The sequence below is a fragment of the Sarcophilus harrisii genome, chromosome 2 (assembly GCF_902635505.1).
Source record: "Sarcophilus harrisii chromosome 2, mSarHar1.11, whole genome shotgun sequence".
Lineage (NCBI taxonomy): Eukaryota > Metazoa > Chordata > Mammalia > Dasyuromorphia > Dasyuridae > Sarcophilus > Sarcophilus harrisii.
The window spans coordinates 203426366-203446287 of record NC_045427.1 but is presented as its reverse complement, the minus strand read 5'-3'; the positions used below and the strand labels follow the sequence as shown (position 1 = coordinate 203446287).

The following is a 19922-nucleotide window of genomic DNA, read 5'->3' as shown; positions in this document are numbered from 1 at the left end:
TCTTGTTAATTCCAAAGGAAGATTTTTAAAAAAGAGAGGGATTAATTAAATAAAGAAAAAAGAGATTTTCATGGGAGAAATATAGGGAAGTGAGAGATTAGTGTGGGACAGGGAGAAAAAGGAGTGGAGTTTTAGAGGAAAGATAGACTTAGGGAGGAGAAAACCTCAAACAAGACCAACTAATATTGATAGTGCTGATTTAAAAAGGAAACAAATTAAAATGAAGAGATATGGATGGGCTAGAGATTAGAGGGGGAAAGAATGAGGAATTTAAGTTACAAATATCTGGTTTTATTGAAGAAGAAGAAGGAGAAAGAGGCTTCATTTCTCCCTCCTTTTAAAAAAATGAAAAGAGATTAGAAATAAGTTAATGGGACTTGACAAAATGAAAACAAAATTATAACAGAGAACATGAGTGGGAAAAAGTTATCTATAAGTGGAGGAGATGGCAAAAAAGATCAGAAAGTAAAACCCACTGTTTTCTTTTTTAGAAAATACAAAGTTCCAGAGTTAAAATGACAATTTGAATAGAATTTATTGTTCCTCAGCAGAATTCAGAAAAAAAAAAACAAGGAGTGGCAGTTGTGTTCTCAGAAAAAGCAACAATAAAAGTAGATATATGGTTAAGAAAATGGCTTGTGCTCATATATTAAGAGACTTCTTCCCATATTAACATTGTATAGCTATGTATCTTTTAAATTTTTTTCTTTTTAGTTCTCAACAATATTAAAATAAAAAAAATCCACAGTTTATTTTTTTCTCACATGACTGTATTTTATTATTATAAATTTTATTTTTATAATTTATTTTTAATTTATTTATTATAACTTTTATTTTATTTATTTATTATATTTATTTTTATTATATTATATTATATATTAATATATTATTTTATATATATTTTATAATATATTATATTATATTATAATATGTTATAATAAATATATTATATTTAATTTATTATAACTAATAATTCATCCTTTTGAGAATTTGTACTTTTTTCCAAATTTTTTAATAAAAAGGCCCTGTATATGTCCTTAGTTTGTCAATTTAATTTATTTACTTCTTAAGTGACATTGTGCTGTTTTTTTTTTTTTTAATTTAGCCATGAGGAGTTTTGTTGCTCATTGTCCTGAGCTTTTAACTGAGGATGTGATTAGAAAATTGATGACGCCTATTGAATGTGCCATGACAATGATGTCACAGTAAGTAAACAGTTTGATAAATAATGAACTTTTGGTATGCTTCCACTTCTCATTTTGGTTTGCTACATTAACCTCATAAAATATATTTAAGAATGAAAAAAAAAAAATCTGATTATTTGCCTTAAACTGATCTTATGTAAAGAAAGCCTTAAACTGATCTTATGTAAAGAAAAGAATGGATATAACTTTAAATGTCCTTAATTTTTTTGAAGAGCAATTAATGTGGATATTTTGGGAATAGAAAAAATATTTTATTTTTGTCTTTTGAGTACCTACCACAATGCTTTACATGTAATATAGTAGTTGCTTAATAAATGTTTACTGGGATGAAAATGAAATTAAAAATACTATTCTCATTAGTATTATCCTTTATCTTTTTTTCCCTTCTTAGATAAATTTCTTGAAAAAGTCTGTTCATATCAATACACTTCCTTTTTTTTTTTTCTCATTCTCTTCTAAGCCCTTACATTGTAGTTTCTAAGCTTATTATTCAACTGAATATCTCTCTCCAAAGTCAACCATGGTCTCAGCCTTTATACAGCTATCATTCTTCTTGACCTCTCAGCAGCAGTATTTAATATTGTTGACCATCTTTTTGGTCAATTTCTTGAATATTCTTGCTTCTCTTTTTTTTTAATAGTACTTTCTCTTGGTTATCCTCTTTCTTGATTGTTCCTTCTCAGAGTCCTTTGCTGGATCTTAATCCACTGCATACTCACTAAATGTGAGTATTCCTTAAGATACTATCTTGATTCCTCTTCTCTTTTCTTTATATTTTCTCATTTTATAATCTTTAGCAGCCTCCATGGGTTCAATTAAAGTATCTATGTCAGTGATTCTTAAATATAAAATTCATCCCTTTTCTCTTTTCTAAAGTCTAGTGTAATACTAGTGTGAGCTGCCTACAAGGCATTTTGACCAGGACATTCTATAGGTATCTCAAATTAAAGACAGCAAAAACAATTCATTATCTTTTCCCCTAAACTTATCCTTTTCTTTCCTCTTCTCTTTTCTTTATATTTTCTCATTTTATAATCTTTAGCAGCCTCCATGGGTTCAATTAAAGTATGTCAGTGATTCTTAAATATAAAATTCAGCCCTTTTCTCTTTTCTAAACTCTAGCGTAATATTAGTGTGAGCTGCCTATAAGGCATTTTGACCAGGACATTCTATTGGTATCTCAAATTAAATACAACAAAAACAATTCATTATCTTTTCCCCTAAACTTATTCTTTTCTGAACTTTTCTATTACTTTTGAGGTCACCATTATCCTTTTAGTCACTTAGGTTGCTAACCTCAGTGTTATCTTTGATTTCTTACTCTAAATCACTCTGAATATCTAATTATTTGCTAGGTCTTAACATTTGAATGTCTTGACTAATATGTGTGTCCTTAGCCATCATCTTCATCACTTCTTACCTATATTAAACATTTTATTGTTCAGTTGTTTTAGTTGTTCAGTTCTTTGTGGCACATTTGGTGTCTATTTGATACCTAGCTCATATCTATGGTTCCAAAAAGCTGTAGCACACACAGCAGCCACCCTTCTTTAAACTGTCTCAGTAGGTAAGTGAAACCAGGCTGAGGGTAATAGACCACAACCCTTCAGTGAACTTGGGGTATCTACCCCAAGCATGTGAAAACTTCCTCTGTTAGACTACATAGATGAGAACCGTGATGAAAACAGCTGAAGCAGGCATTGTGGAGCATTTGGAGCTTGGTCAAACATTGACACCAAGGTCAACCACTGTATTCCAGGCCATTGCCAGTTACCTTGACTTTTGTTCTGCCGATGGACATAAATGACTCTAGAAGGGAGAATGAGGCTGATGACTCTGTGCAACTTTGCTTCACTTAAATTCAAATTTGAGTCAAAACATCATCCCATATATGGTCTCATTGGTCGTCTGTGAAAACAAAGGACAAACAACAACCTATACTACTAGTCTATTATCCTCTTAATTGTTCTCTTTGACTCAAGTCTTTCTCCTCTACATATTGTCCTTCACACAATTGACCCCAAATTTTCCCAAAATGAAAGTCTAATGAAGTTACAATTACCCTTGTCCCAACTCAGTAAAATACAGTGCCTCCCTGTTAGCTCTAGGATAAAATACAAATCACTCCATTTGCATTCAAGTTTCTTCCCAACTTAGTCCCTGCTTTCTAATGTTCTTACACATTAAACTCTGTTGCACATGTTCTATGGTCCAATCAAATTGACTTGAAATTCTTCACTAATAATAGTATTTATAAAGCACTTTGAGATTTGCAAAGTGCTTTACAAATAATTTTATCTTCACAACTCTATCTATGTACCTTTTCATTGGCCCTTGTACCTAGAATGCTTTGTTGTTATTCAAAGACCGCTCAGACACCACTTTCTGTAGATATTGTCTCTTTCCTAGTTTTCCCAAGTTGTTCATGCCTTCCCCTCTAAAGTTGCCTTCTGTCTACTTTGTGTATTTCTTATATATATCTTTGTCTGTCTGCCTACAAGTTGTCATTCCATTAGGATGTAAGCTTCTTGAGGAACAGTGAATTTTTGTACTTTTTTTTCTATATTCAGTATTTAGCATAGTGATTGGCCCCTAGAAAATTCTTTTAAAATGTTTGATCAATTGATATTGAGGTTGGGAAGGGACCCCAAAAGGTTGGGGGTCACAGACCGGTGTCATGAGGTGTCTCAAAAGAGTTTGCAGTTTTTGATTTCCTTCACAAGCTAATTGTACAATAATTCAGAGTCTGATTCTTTTTGTACAGCAAAATAATGTTTTGGTCATGTATACTTATTGTGTATCTAAGTTATATTTTAATATATTTAACATCTACTGGTCATCCTGCCATCTAGGGGAGGGGGTGGGGGGGGGTAAGAGGTGAAAAATTGGAACAAGAGGTTTGGCAATTGTTAATGCTGTAAAGTTACCCATGTATAAATCCTGTAAATAAAAGGCTATTAAATAAAAAAAAAAAAAGAAAAAAAAAAAAGAGTTTGCAGGCTTGAACTCATCTTCAAGTCAGGGGGCAAAGTTTATTGTAATTGTAATGCCAATTGAAACATTCTAAATTCCAAAAGAATTTAGCAAGGAACTGAAGGGCAGAGACATATTTATCTAGTTCTTCATGTTAAAGATATGCTCATTTTATGGCCTAAGGGTAGAATCAAGGAGTGGTCTTAAGATTTGGTTATCACTGATCAATAGACAGTAATGTTTCTAAGGCCAGAAGACTTGAAACCATTGACAGATATATCTTCCCTAAAGTCTCAGGAAAGAAATATTATATTCCTAGATCAGAGGACTTTTATAATCATTGACAGAACAACAGCATTTTTAGATCAGAGGGCCTCAAGATCATAGACTCCAAAGCCAGAAGATTTAGAATCACTGACAGATTGTTAGAACAGAAACTCCCTAAGTTCAGGGGACCTTAAAATTATTGCTGTCTCCACAGAGACTGTTTTACATAATTTCCCATCTGAAGCAATCTGCACCCCAAATTCATTTGGGACAAAGGGACAGAGATCTCATCTTGAGTTGCTTTTGCTGACTAGGGGTGTAGAGCTGGTTCTGCCTAGTGGGGCTCAGACTGAGGAGGGGGAGGAACACAATCAGTTTGCCTATCAGAATCAGTTTGCCTATGGTATTCAGTGTGAACAAATAGTTGGAAGTTCATAACTTCATAGTAAGTTCAAATCTACCAATAGGAATGTTAGTTCTTAGGCGGTTATGAAGAAGCTTCAAGGAAGGTGGTGTAGAAACATTATGAATGAGTTTGCCAGAATAATTTTTAGAAAGGATATCCTACAGTTATTAGATGAGTAAGAGATCCTTTCTGGCAAGAAGACAGGGGATAGTCAGGTTAAAGTTATTCCTCTGGGGGGTAGCTAGTACAAATGGGTGACATCCAGGGTGGGATGGTAACATTTGGGAATGGGGTCTTTGCAAATAATGCATCAGGTTACATATGTGGGCTGCCTTGAGGATGCTGATGGCACACCCAACAATCCTGAATGCCCCCTCTACCCATGGAGTTCCCTAGCCTGACTAAAGACTAAGGAGTTATCTCCCTACTGGCGGGGGCCCACAGGGTGACACCAGGAAAGCTGGAGAGAAAATACTAAACGCAAAGCTCTCATCCTTGGAGTATTGTTAAAGGTACACTTGGAAAAAATGGAAAATAACAAGAAAGAAAGAAAGTTAGTGTGAGGGAGAGAAAGACAGACAATTTCACCCTTCTCTATCCAGTGTGTTTCTAGGAGTTCTGCAGAAGAGTAGTTTCAGCTCTTCTATGGGTTCACAGGAATATTCAGGAATATCTGAGGGAGAAGATGTAATAGGAGTAGCACTTTTAATTCTAGAAATATGAGTCCAGCTGGGGAAACCTTCGAGTTTGAAATTGGAATAATGGGTGATTCTTCACCCAATTCTCTGGAGGTTTCAGGCACAATTTAGTAAGAACTGGCTTGAGGATATGTTCTTTACCTTCCCAGAAGATTGGGGCCACCAGGCAGGGTGGAGATGATAAGTAATCTTAAATGGACTTTATGTCCTTTAACAAAAACCCCTGAGCCTTTTCAGTCTTACAAGGGAAGACTTTTCCCCAGCTAATAAAGGTGTCAACAAAAATCAAAAGCAGTTTGAAGCCCCCTAAAAAGGGGTATGTATGTAAAATCTGTCTGCTAGTCCTCCCCAAATATGTACCTTTCCTCCAGATAAGCTTCAGGAGAAGGGGGATTTAACAGCCCTTTCAGAATTTAGTTGGGCATAATCTGACAGACCTGACAGATCTGTTTAATTGTTTCTCCTACCTTGTGAACAGTGAAAATAAGTTTCACAAAGGATTGGAGAGGATTTTTTTTTTCCAAGTGGGTAGCCTGGTATGGGCCAAAGAGAAGTTTCCATTGACTTGCCTCTGGGATTAGAAGCTGACTTAAGGATGTTTGAAACAACCCAGAGGAGAAAAGGGTGTACCCCCTTTCTTTCCATATAGCTCCACAAGTGTGCAAAATATGAAAAACATAATTGGAGACTGTATAGATGTTTACTTTTATTCCTTTTGCCGGTTCTAAAGCCCTAGTAAAGACAAGAAATTCAACTTTTGGTGCAGAAGTCCCAGGGGGGAGTGGTTTTTTCTCTAAGGGCCTTATTGAGGGTCACTACAGAATAATCTGCCTTCCTTTCTCCATTTTCAAGAAAAATGGGCCTATCTATAAACCATTCACCATCTGGGTTGTATTGAGAGGAATATCCCTCAAGTCAGGTATAATAGAGTAGACAGAATCTAAAGCTTCCTCACAATTATGAATGATGTCACCTGACTAAGTGTTGTCAGGGAGCAGAATGAGAAGGTTAAGAATGTGACATATCTGGAGAGTCAGGTAAGGGGTGTCTTAAAAGGAGAGCCTGAATTCTAGTAAGCCTCTGCTAGCAAGCCACTGGTGATCTTTGGCTTACAAAATGCTCTGAACCCTATTTGAGTCTCCAGTGATTGGTCTAGGATGAGCTTGGAGGCTTTTTCAGTTAGAAGGGCTGTGGCAGCCACTGCTCTAAGGCAGGAGGGTCACTTCAAAAATATTCAGTTTCTTTGAGAAACAAGGGATCTGGAATAGGGTTCCAGAGATCCTAGTTGATTTGAGACCCTTAGAACCTGGCCCCGCCTTCCATCAATGTACAATGTAAAAGGTTTTAGGTAGGGGTAAGAGATTAGTTTAGCTTTCAGGATTTTAAAATTTTGGCCTGAGCAGAGTCCCCATTTGAGGGGAATTGTGTCATGGCCTTGAATAGAATTATGGGGGCTTAGCAATAATTAAAGTTAGGTATAAAAGCCAGCCATGCCCAGGAAAGTACACAATGGCTCAGGAAGTGATTAACAAACTGATCCACAATATTGGGCTTTAGACAAAGGAGCTTCATAGCCCTGGGTGGGGGAGGAAGACTGGAAGTTAGGGGTTTGTATGGCTGCATCCAGAGAAGCTTCTAGGGTTGGGCTGCAGATCAAGATATCATCTACATACTAGATAGCCGGTGCCTGTCCAAATATGTGGGGGCTATCATGAAAACCCTGAGCTACCTCCATGTTATGAACATGACTGACCATGTTAATTGGTGGGCAATGTATTCCCCTGAATATGCCCCTTCAAAGGCAAAAAGAAATTATGAATCTTTATACAATGATATGCTCAGAAAGCATCTTTAAAATCTAAGGTGGAAAACCATTGTGTCCCCTGGGATATTTGTATTGGGCTCATGGCTTCTCCTGACCATTTGCTCTAATTATAGAAATTTGCTATAAGAGGAAAAAGCAAGTATATGATAATAAATAGCATCAAAAGAAGTCCTTCAGGTTTCAGCCTGAGAGCACATACTTAACAGGATAAAATGTCCTTAGATTGTTTGACAACTGATTGTGCAGTAATAATTCCATCTCATAGCCAAACTCAGGAAGAATCAGATGGGAAACAAAGAAACAGAACTGGCAAACTGAATCAGAAGGCTCCTACCTTAAGTACAGGGCAAAGTTGTCCACCCAACTCTTGCCCAGATAAGATATCTAAGAAGGCATTTCTCAGAAATGGTGGGTTATTGACTTAATTATCAGACAATCAAATTCAAAACTCAAAGATTATCAGTTACAGTCCCAAGAAATTTTATCTCTAATAGCAAATTCTACTAATCACAGCTTAGGGCTAGATACATATTATTCTAAAAGTTTTCCAGCATTTACACACATAGGAGATGTTTATTTAACATGTTTTATATGTTTAAACTTATCCTGGTGCAAAGGATCAATCATTGTAAAGGCTTATAAATTCTTAGTAAACTATAAATCCAAATAACTTAGTTTTCCTAAATTACAGAATTTTCCTAAATAATAGTCAAATAGTCTTAGCTATAGTTCCTATTACCTTAAATAAGTTTCCCTTTTATTTTAGAGAGAAAACAAGACAATTCTTAAAATTGAAATAGAACAGATTTTTAAAACGAGAGCTTTAGTTAATGAGATTCCCTAGATTCTGAATAAATATTCTAAACAAACTGAATTGCTATTTGGTTATTATTTTCCAATTCACGCAAATCATTTCTCTTTTGTGAGCCAGGAAAAGGTGCCAGTTTTTACTGACAGGACTGTCAGAAGTTTGACTCTAGATAACTAGAGCTTTTAAAGTAGTAGCAAACTGCTTTTCTGTTTTCCTAAAGTTCCCAAACTCTTCTTTTAATACTATCAGTTTAAATAGATTACAATTTACATATCTCTTTTGTGGGCTTTAATTAGAGCTCCTTTAAAATTGCTTTTACTATTATATCTCAAATAAATTTCCAAATTACTTTATACACACATAGAAATCATTTATCAGTTGGTCACATCTAAAAAAAATACCCATAAAATTCTCAAATATGAAGCAATTATATCCAATAAAGCAGTTAATAGTCATATTACATGCTTTGTGCTAAGTGCAATCATGTGGTCTTTACAACAACAATTATTTCTCTTTACAAATCAGAAAACTGGGCAGAGATAAAATAATTTGCCATAAATTACATAACTAATACATATCCACTATTGAAACAAAAAATGCAGAGGTTGACTGGCTTTCTCATCTCACACTGCCATACTGGGTGATGGCAGGGGTACCCAGATTCTTTCCAGGCAGTTCTTAGAAAATGCTGCTGAAAGCTGGGATGATTGTTGCTAGGATCTCCCTGTACTGGTAGTTTCAGGTACCAGGACTCAGGGAATGATGACCATTGGGCATTACCCCCACTCCATCAAAACTGGATTAGAGAGTTGTTTGGACAAAATTGTGTGGGGTCCCCACGGTTTTGCTGCTTCTCCCATTTCTACAGGTGAGGCAGAATTTGAATTTCCCTACAGTTCTGAGATGAGAAGAATTAGCAAACAGAGGGACTTGGGCTATATTGATCTTATTAGCAATCCCCCAACTGAGATACACTTGGGACCTCTCTGGAGACTGGAGTGGAGAGGCTCCCTCAATATTTTCTCAGGTTCTTTCCCAAAGGAGCAGAAGGGGACTCTGGACAAGAGAGGAGTCAAGGAAGAATTAGCAAATAGTTGCTATTTACTTACTTTGTTTTTCTTTCTTTTTTTCTTTCAGAATGGGGTAAATTCCTAGAATTATCCCCAATGTTTCAGGAATTTTTCTTGCCATTTTAAGGTGTCTAATTGCCAAACATTCCTCTCAAAACTTTGAGAATATGAGTAATGCAGGAAAAAGAATGTATAGTTACCTATTGATTTTTAATAATTTGTATATTTCAAGAATTTGTTCATAAAATATTTTTGCTGAATTAAATTGTAATTCCCCCTTTGTCATTTTAGCATTCCTTCTGTAATTAAAGCCCATGGAGCTCATTTGAAGGCCAGTGCTGCAATGGTTCGTTTAAGACTTTACGATATTTTGGCATTGTTACCCCCCAAAACTTATGAAGGTAATTAGAATTTAAAATATTGTAATAGTCTAATAAGAATTCTCACTTTTCTGTATGTCATTCTACACTTCAGACATTTATAATGAGCTTATTTCAGGATTTATGGGTAGAAATATTATACTTGTTAGAAATAAAAGACTATATAAAATATATAAAATGCTTGTGTGTCTTTGGAGACAAGAATCTTTGCATGCTCTTGTTTAATGCCTTGTAAATTAAAAATGCCATTTCAATTTGGTTAGAATTATTTTTTGATACTTTGCTTTTTGGTTATTTAAAAGTTCTAATCAAATTATATAACATAGTCAACTAGAGAGAAGTGCCATTATTGTAGATAATTTAAAAGTGGCAGTTTCTCATTTCAGTAAAATTTTTTTTTTCTCTGAATGCAGGAAAGATTTTACATTCTTGCAAAAATGCGTGCCTAGGTTAGTAGACACACATCTTAAACCTGAATCTCCCCCCTCATTACATAGTTAGTCCCTGCCCCCAAGAAATTTACATTTTGGAAGAGGGGAAATTAACATTGGAGGGCTAGAGGCAAAGAATAAAAGATTTTTTTCAAATCTCAGGCCATCACCCTTGAATATTAAAGCCAGTCCCTGCCCGGAAGGAGTTTACATTCTTGTTCTTACATTTTGCAGGGGGTGGGGGGGAAGATAACTGACCTCCATCCTTGGTGATTCTTTGATGTCTTTGTGGCTTTCAAATTTCTGATTTAAGTTTTATTTCTCCTATTTAATTTTCATAACTGTGGGAACCAAGTAAATGTCCATCCATTTCTCACAATGTCCCCTTTTTTTTCTTTTTTAATAATTCTTTTTAAAAAATTTAATAATAATTGCTTTTAGACATGTAAAGGGAAGAAGAATTTGCTTATTTCATGTCAGTTGTCCAAAGTAACATTACTGTAGGATCACTTTATTGTCAGAATATTTCTTAGTTTATTTTTACACAGTATTAAAAATATTTTTTGCTTTCTAATTTATATTTCTGTTTTTTAGGATCTTTTAATGCACTTCTTAGGGAGCTGGTGGCAGAATTTACTTTGACAGATAATTCTGCCAATACAACTACTTCCCTTCTTAGATCCCTCTGCCATTATGATGACAGTGTTCTTCTTGGTTCCTGGCTTCAAGAAACTGATCATAAATCAATTGAAGATCAGGTAGTAAATCATAAAAAAAAATTAGTTATCCTTTTAAAAAAAGAGATAAGGTATTCAACAGTGGTCTTATATGATTTTACATTATTGTTTAAAAAGAAAACAGACAATATTAATCAAGACTTAGGCAGCCTTGACACTAAAGATAACATCCTGGTAATTGATGATTGAGCTGTTGTAGTACAGATAAGAATCTCTAGCCCTAGAATTTGAAGAAGTTGTTACAGTTATTCAATTTATTTTAAATTTAGGTGTTGGCAATTGCACCAAAATCATTCCCAGCTCTGTGACAGGATAGGTTTGGGAAGAATATGTAGGAATGAGGATTTTTGGGGAGCCTTGTTTTTGAGAGATATATCAAAGATTAAGATTTGTGTACATGGATTAATTTTCAATTTTTAGTCTTCTAATGTACCTTTTGTGTAGTAGTTTAAAAGGTGCTAAAAAAAAATCTCTTTCCAATTGCTTTAGACAGCATTTTGATGGTATATTGAGTTGGGATTTTTAAAAAGCAATTTGTAAAATCATGACACAAAAGTAAACCATAATTTTTTAAAAAGTCTAACTCTTATTTTTTGTTTTATCTTTTACTAACTCCCTATCTTTTTCAGTAAGATTTTTAAAAGTATAAAATGAGTTTTGCAAAGTTTTTATGTGGCTGTTTTGCAGCTCCAACCAAATAGTGCATCTGGAAGTGGTGCTTTAGAGCATGACCCATCCTCCATTTATTTACGAATACCTGCTGGTGAAGCTGTTCCTGGTCCTCTTCCGCTTGGAGTCTCAGTCATTGATGCTTCTGTTGCTCTCTTTGGTGTCGTATTTCCTCATGTTTCTTACAAACACCGGTTAGTATAAATGACAGTAAAATCAGTTTTTGTAATTATTGCAAATAATTACTAGTCTTAAATTGAGATTATTGTAAAGACTTGGTTTTAGCAAATTAAAATACAAATTTCACATTATTTGAAACTATTTTAAAAACTTCTTATGGAAAAAGATTAGATTACAGTAGTTCTATAGAAAATATATTAAATTGAAAATAAAATAAAATTGAATTTAATTTAAAAAGAAAGAAAGAAAATCTATTAGGAGGTTTTTGGCTACCACTTTGAGAGTAATCTATTATTTGAATTGATTAACCTGAAAAAGTTTGCTAAATTATGTTCTGCACTGAAAAAAGTTAATGAGTGAAGAAGCATTCCTAGGGAAATTTTAATTGATATTAAGTTCAGTGCAGTTTTTGATATGTTTTTCCATTATATTTTCTGTTATACACTATACTTCACAGCATTTGTAGTTTTAAATTGGATATCATAAGTGGTAGTAACTAATTTTTAGCACTATTTTAATCAGATTGGATTGTTAGAATTTTTAAACTCCTGTATGAGTAATTCACATTAATCACTTAAATTATTTACTTATTTAGGGTTATGACTTATTTGGTTAGGATGTCATAATAATGAAGAGAGAGTAAAATTATATATTAGACATTTCTTATTTATAATACTATATGATAAACTTCATCAATTATTTTGCATGTCAGTGGTCACAATGAGAATGAAGTGTACATAGATCAATGCATGTAAATTTGTCACCGCTATTCAAAACTAAAATTCCATCAGAAATGGATTAGTAGGATCATCTTTATTTATAAGATGTAGAACATAATTATTGATTGGTTAGCTGATCTTCATAGCTATTAATTTAAGGAAGAATATAGTCAAAATATGAAACTTTGAGTTTACTTCTCCACAAAGTCATAAAATATTTTAATAACTATGTTTTAATATTATTGGTTTTTAAATTTAAATTTAATTTTAATAATATATATTTTATTTTATGCATTTAAAGTCATTCTGAGATGGGGTCCATGAGCTTCAACAAACTGCCAAAATGATCCATACACAAAAAAGGTTAGGAATCTCTGATCTAGCATGATTAAAAATAGACAAAAACTATTCCATGTTTGGTGATCAAAATCCTTTACTTAGAATATCAGTCCTTCTTTTTAGAGTAATTTATTTTATAGGAGAAGAAATTTCAGGTGCAAAAGATTTATATAGCATGTTCAAAGTCATACAGCTAGTTACTGACAAAAAGTTGGGATAAGCCTCCTAAATCTATTAAAAATTGTATTGCACATGTATGCTTTTTTTTTTTAAATGATAACAAATCCTGAGACTTTATAATAATCCCATATAGAAGCAGAAAACTGGATTGAATAATGCCCTACATGTCATTTACAGAAACCTATGTGTTTAGATTTGAGTAAACTATAGAAGTTTACTACTCAAAGTGATCCTGAGTGAGGGATTCTCTGGAGACTTGCTTGGTACTTTTATTACCAGTATAAAGACTTATTTGATCTGAAACCCAAGGCCTGCCCAGAATCTCTAAGGCTGTCCTTGAACCATCTTGATCTCTGGGAATTATTGACTAGGTAAGGGATAAATATCCTATAGATCACACTAAATCTAGGAATATGCCTGATTTTTTAGGATTGTTTTTCTCCAGAGTTAGTGTATGAGTTGGTAGGTAGTAAAATATATATGAACTGGCTTCCTTTGTAATAGTACTTGAAACTATGCCATTGCTTTTTTTTTTTTTTCTCCTTAGGTAGTTGGGGTTAGTGACGGGTCTGAGGACAGATTTGAATTCAGGGCTGGTGCTTTATCCATTGTGCCACCTAGCTGCCTCTCTTCTCATTGCTCTTTAGACAGAATAATCTAAAAAAATTTTCCTTGTTCTTAAATTTATCCTTATTTTTTCAGCTTGAGGGATATACAAACTTTTGCTTTCCTTCCAGTCTTCATCTTCCTTCCCCAGAGTTCAGGCATTTTGCCTGAGCCAAAAGTAAATCAAAATTTATGGAAAGGAAGTGAGGATATACCATGATGGAGTAATATATATATATATATATATTTTTTTTTTTGGTATCTGAGGTGAAATATCTTCAGAACATATTATGGGTATTTTTAAGGTAATTGTTCTTTCATACACTCATTAGCAATTGAAGGTTAATATTTTGACTGTTGAATTACTTTAATTAGTAGGAACATGGATATTAGGCAAGACCATTTTAAACAATAAAATAGAAATGAAAAAAGGGACTCTGGAATGTGTTTGCTTAAAATTAGTCCATACTTAAACTTATTACATTAACATTGTTTTTGTATAATAGGAATTTTTAAAGATCTTCATTCTGATATTACAGATTACAAATGCTGGATCATTTTGCTGAGTGTGTCAAACAGGCTAAAGGTGTTCGTCAACAGGCTGTACAGCTTAATATTTTCACTGCTGTTCTTAGTGCATTAAAGGTAATATTGTCACCAGAAGTATAAGTACTAATATGTAATTATTAATCTAAGTAATAAAGTCTTAATTTTAAATAATTTAATTGTGGTATGTAGAAAATGAATCACGCACCTAATTAAACTACATTTAAGCAAATTGATACACTTGAGTATTCTATATTTTATACTGTATGATGGATATTTTAATTTATTTTTAATTGTAAGAAAATAGAATATCTAAAAGTATTTGTGCTACTGAATAAGCAAAAAAGAAATTGGAATATAGTTTGCCTAATTAGGCTTATAGGAACATACATTTAAGTTTTAAGATCATTTAGGCACATACATCAGAGGAAAGTGACACTCAAAGATCTTTGACTGGTCTCCAGGGTTTTTATGGCAACTAGGAGGTGAAGTGGGTACTGTACCAGGCCTGGAGTCAGGAAGACTCTTCTTCTTCTGGTTGAAATATGGCCTTAAACTCTAGCTATGTGACTCTGGCAAGTCACTTAACCTTGTTTGCCTCAGTTTCTTCATTTGTAAAATGAACTAGAAAATAAATGGCAATCCACTTCAGTCTTTTCCAAGAAAACCCCAAATGGAGTCATGAAGAGTTGTACATAATTGAAAAATCCCACACTAGTAGGTGACTTGTGGTATGTTTTGAACTCAAGTCTTCCTAACTCCACACCCAGCACTCACTCCATTCTGTCATCCTGCCTTCCAATTATACCTTAATAATTGTTTTGTCTGTTTTTGTTGTTATGACAACTTAAATACTTAGAAAAAGTTATTCTTGATGTTCCTAATTGTGATTTTTAAATTTTCTCTTATTTTAATCTGGCAAATTTACATATAGAATTTGTTACTTTTAAAGGAGAATGTTTAATTTTAATGAGGTTTTATACACTAAATGGTAATATCTTAAATTTGATTTGTGGTTTCATCTGCCACCTTTAAACAAAATGGCAAATTTTGTTTTGGCAAAAACAGTTAAAAAAAATAATGAGCAAGTTCTGTATTTTATAGAATCACTAGAATATATATGTCATAATACAAAGCTAAAAACTTGTTAGAGGATCCAGTAAATAATGAAAAATTTTAGAAGATAAATTAATTATAATACTGTTGTAACTTGTAGCAATTAGTATTTTTCTGGCTGTTAGTATCTGTGTTGCAGTAAGTGTTGTTACTTAGACGCTGAATTTATATATTACATAATGAGAAGCCAGAGTCTTAGTTCTTGAGGAACAAAATAACTAATTGCAAGAGAGTTAAGAAAAGTTAAATTGTTTACAAGTCTATTATAGTAAGGTGATGGTTCATCTCCTGTTCTTTATTTAAATATGTACTATACATACTTAAATGACATTGTTTTCCCTTATTCTTGTCATTTCCCCCCACATTTTAATGTAAAATTTTTTGTTTAGATTGTTTTCTGCATAATTAATAGCACAAATAGAATTAAATAGCTTTTTCAAGGAGTTAATTGTGCTTTGCTTTGTTTGCCATATTTGCTTTTATACAAATTAGCTAGTCAGTAGGCATTGATTAAGTACCATCTATGTGCAAGACACCATGATAAGTATCAGAAATGTGAAGAAAGACAGTTCCTCTCCACAAGGAGCTCACAGTCTAATGGGGGAGACAACAAGCAAATAACTATATATAAAGAAGCTCTAAACAGGATTAATAGAAAAAAATCAACAAAGGAAATACATTGGAATTGGATCTTTTGGGCAATAATTCTAAATTTCAGGTTTATCTAAGTTTGGTTGTTTGAGAATTCACATAGGATGTTACTATATGTGTGTTGAAAATGATGCTTAGATATACTTTAACATGTTTAACATGTATGAGACTGCCTGCCATCTAGGGGAGAGGGTGGAAGGAGGGAAGGGAAAAGTTGGAATAGAAGTGAGTGCAAGGGATAATGTAAAAATTATCCAGGCATGGGCTCTGTCAATAAAAAGCTATAATTAAAAAATAAAAAAATAAAAAAAAATAAAATGATACTTAGGAGGATGTGGTTAAAATAATGTGTTTAAAGAAAATCCACCTAATGAAGTAATCTATATACATGTGAATATTGCAATGTTGTTGGTTTTTTATATTTCAAATTATATTTGGGTTTTTTTTTTTTTTTAATTCATCTAGGGCTTGGCTGAAAACAAAAGTACTTTAGGACCTGAGGAAGTTCGGAAATCTGCTCTGACATTGGTTATGGGAGCTCTCGATAATCCAAATCCCATTTTGAGATGTGCAGCTGGAGAAGCCCTTGGAAGAATGGCTCAAGTGGTCGGAGAAGCAACTTTCATTGCTAGAATGGCTCAATATAGCTTTGACAAGTAAGTTTTTTTGCCAAGAAGTAAGTTTCTCAGACAAATATAATAAGTAGAATCAAAGTTTCTCTCTAACCTGAAAACAAGTGGCAATATTTTTGTCTTTACACAATTAATTGATTAAACTTCAGAGATAGAGTGATATTATACTTTGGGTGAGCAGAAAAATTCCTGATTAAATTTAATATCATATGTTGGATAAAAAAGATTGAAAAGAGGCAGTGTATAAGGTGAAATTAGTTAACACTTAAATTTTATTTGCAATAATTCCATAGAATTGAGAGATGGATATTTTAAAATAGCAAATATACACACAAAAAATTTGTATTTGACTAATAATCAGTTGTGGATATATATAATCTAGGAATTAATTTAAAATAATAAGGATACATTGTGAAGACTTTATTTACAATTTACTCATCTTAACCTGTGGACATTGCCCTAAATTATCTAATTTACTCTCCTTGATTTTGGAAGTAGAACACATTGTCAGAGGAGCATATCCAGCAAGTAGTTAAGCAAGGATACTTAAGTGAGTTAGATGTTTTCAGTAGAGATTTCCCAGATGCCAATCAAGCCAGAACTTATTTAAAAGATTTAATAAGAACATACAAGGATAAGCAATAGTTAGGTTATTTGAATTAGGATTATTGACTGCAATGTACTTCTCAGTTATTGTAAATCCTTAGTCTTTTATAGAAGAGAAAGGAGAAAGTGTGTTAATAGTGAAAAGAGCACTATACTTAGAAATCTCAGTTTTCCTATCTCTAAACTGGGAATCATACATATAATAATGATTTCACAGAATTATTGTGAGAACAGAGAGAGATATGTGAAATGTTTTTCAAACTTTACTTTTAAGAACTGCATAGAAGGATCAGTTATTATTGGATACAGCATAATGTCATAAGAGTCAGTGTGGCATTTTGAGGAAAGCACTGACTCAGAAGTTGAGACTAATTTCCACTTATTATCTGTGTGACCCTAGACAAGCCATTTGACTTGAGTCTGTTTCCTCATTTATAAAATTTGAGTAATAATAATTATACTACTTACTTCCCAGCGTTGTTGTGAAAAAAGCTTTTTGTAAACACTGAAGTATTATATATACATACATTCATATGTATACTACATGTATACACACATACATAAATATGTTAAAGAGCGAATAAGATCTAGTTGTGGTGATAATTTCATTGTTGTCTTTTACTTTCAGAAGTATGACAAGGATAATAGTAAAGTATAGTAGCATTTTACTCTTAACAAGAATGTAATGATGTCAGAAAAAAAAAAACTAGAATAACTACTCAGCTATTTGGTGTTATTTGAGTTAATCTAGTTAAGCATATTTTCTGAACATCTGGAGTTTTAATTTTATAAATTCTAGAGTTTCAAATTAACCTATTAAAATTGAAATATTTTTAGACTCATATATTTCCCTGTCTATATATAAGCAACTATTTTAATCATTTCTTTATGACTCATTGACACTATTATAAATGTAAACTCTTTTATGTGTTGTAGATATAACTATGGAAAAAAGTGTGGGACATAAGACTGAAAGGCTACCTAACTACTATTATGAAATTTACTTAACTGAACATATCCCTGATGTCACTTTACTTATTGGTAATTTGACCCTTTCTCATAAAGATGGAAGTGATGTATACAGTTCTCTGGGCAATTAGGTGGCATAGTAGATAGTGCTTGACTCCTCTTCCTGAATTCAAATTTGGTCTCAGACACTCACTAGTTATGGGACCTTAGTCAAGACACTTAAACCCTTTTTGACTCTGTTGCCTTATCTGTAAAATGAGTTGGAGTAGGAAATGGCAAACTACTCCAGTATTTTTGCCAGAAAACCAGTTGATGAAGAGTTGGACACAACTGAAAAACAACAAAAGCTACTATCCAAGACATTTTGCTATGGACTAGGTATACAAAGAAAACAAAATAATCAATCCTTACCTTCATAGAATAGATATTGAGGTTGGGGAAGAGGAGAATATATTGTATATACAAATGAATGTAGTAAAAAAAAAATAACTATCTCCCAAACTACCTGATAATAGAGGGTATGAAGAAAAGCTTCACTGGGTTGTTTGTGCCTTAAACTGAGTTTTAAAGTAAAATAAGGACTCTTAAGAAACGAATGAGAAGTAAATTTCAAGCATATGGACAGCTTATGCAAATGCACAGAGAAAGGAAATGGAATGTAATTATACTTCAGTTTAAAGATCTACTGCATAGAATATAGTATATATGTATAGTTATGATGAGAGGTATATATATATATATATATATACATATATATATATATATATATACATATATATATATTTTAATAGTCTCATTCAGAAGATGTCATAAGTCTTATATTTTATTCATAAATTTATTCAATTTTCAATGTTCTTTTTGCTTACATTGTTTGTAAAATTATCCAGATTTGATATAAAGATATAAAAATCTCTTATTATTATGGTGTTATAATCTATATCTCTCAGCACCACTTGGAACTTTTGCAAACATTTACACATATTAGGATAAGTAGCATAATGCAAATAAATGTAAAAATACATTCTGTGGAAATTTATGGAGTACATGGATTCTCCTTTAATTATTACTGATTGCTATTGCATCTTTTTTTTTTTTTTTGGTCATTTTTTTTTTTTTAATATACCTTTCAGCAATTCTCTATTTTTTTTTTTTTTTTTTTCAGATTAAAATCTGCTCGAGATGTTGTTTCCAGAACTGGCCATTCATTGGCTCTTGGCTGTCTACATCGATATGTTGGGGGGATAGGATCAGGACAACACCTCAAGACCAGTGTTAGTATTCTACTGGCACTAGCTCAAGATGGAACTTCACCTGAAGTCCAGGTACAGTGTGATTTTAAAATTACTTTCAAAAAGAAACTTTTTGCTGCCAAATTACAAACTCTTCAATGCAGATTTCCTCCATTGTTGTACATATATTTGTCAGATATGACTTATGGACAGTGAACTGATATGAGAGGTAAAAAGGAGAAAGAGATAAAACTATATTTAATTTGGGAAAATATAGAGTGCATTCAGTGACTCAGAATATTTGGATTATTTGATTCTTTGTGTTAAATGAATATTTGGATTCCTTTTGTGTTCTGTTACTTCCTTTCTTTGCTATTAACTGGTTGTGTGATTTTGTAAGTCTTTTTATCTCCTTTAGCCTAATTCCTCATCTGAAAAGTAATATATTTTGTATAGTCAATCTCTGAGGTTCCTTATAATTTTATTTTTTTCTCAACAATATTTTACTTTTCCAGTTACATGTAAGATAGTTTTCAATATTTCATCTTTTAAGTTTTTGAGTGCTAAATTTTTTTTTCTTCCTCTCTTATCTTTTCTTTCCCCAAGATAGCAAGCAATCTGATATTGGTTATACATACACAATCACTTTAAATATATTTCCATATTTGTCACATTAT

At 32.7% G+C, this 19922-nt stretch overlaps 1 protein-coding gene across 4 annotated transcripts in view; it reads left to right on the top strand.

Annotated features, from left to right (window-relative positions):
• The window catches only part of HEATR5B (HEAT repeat containing 5B), a 133908-nt gene that overhangs the window by 39312 nt on the left and 74674 nt on the right, over positions 1–19922 (top strand). For all 4 annotated transcript variants that reach the window (XM_031951270.1, XM_031951271.1, XM_031951272.1 and 1 more), the window contains 7 exons: positions 1106–1205; positions 9547–9656; positions 10661–10824; positions 11491–11666; positions 14036–14141; positions 16275–16465; positions 19179–19338. In XM_031951270.1, coding sequence (XP_031807130.1) covers positions 1106–1205; positions 9547–9656; positions 10661–10824; positions 11491–11666; positions 14036–14141; positions 16275–16465; positions 19179–19338 — 1007 coding nt within the window. The remainder of the gene's footprint in view (positions 1–1105; positions 1206–9546; positions 9657–10660; positions 10825–11490; positions 11667–14035; positions 14142–16274; positions 16466–19178; positions 19339–19922) is intronic.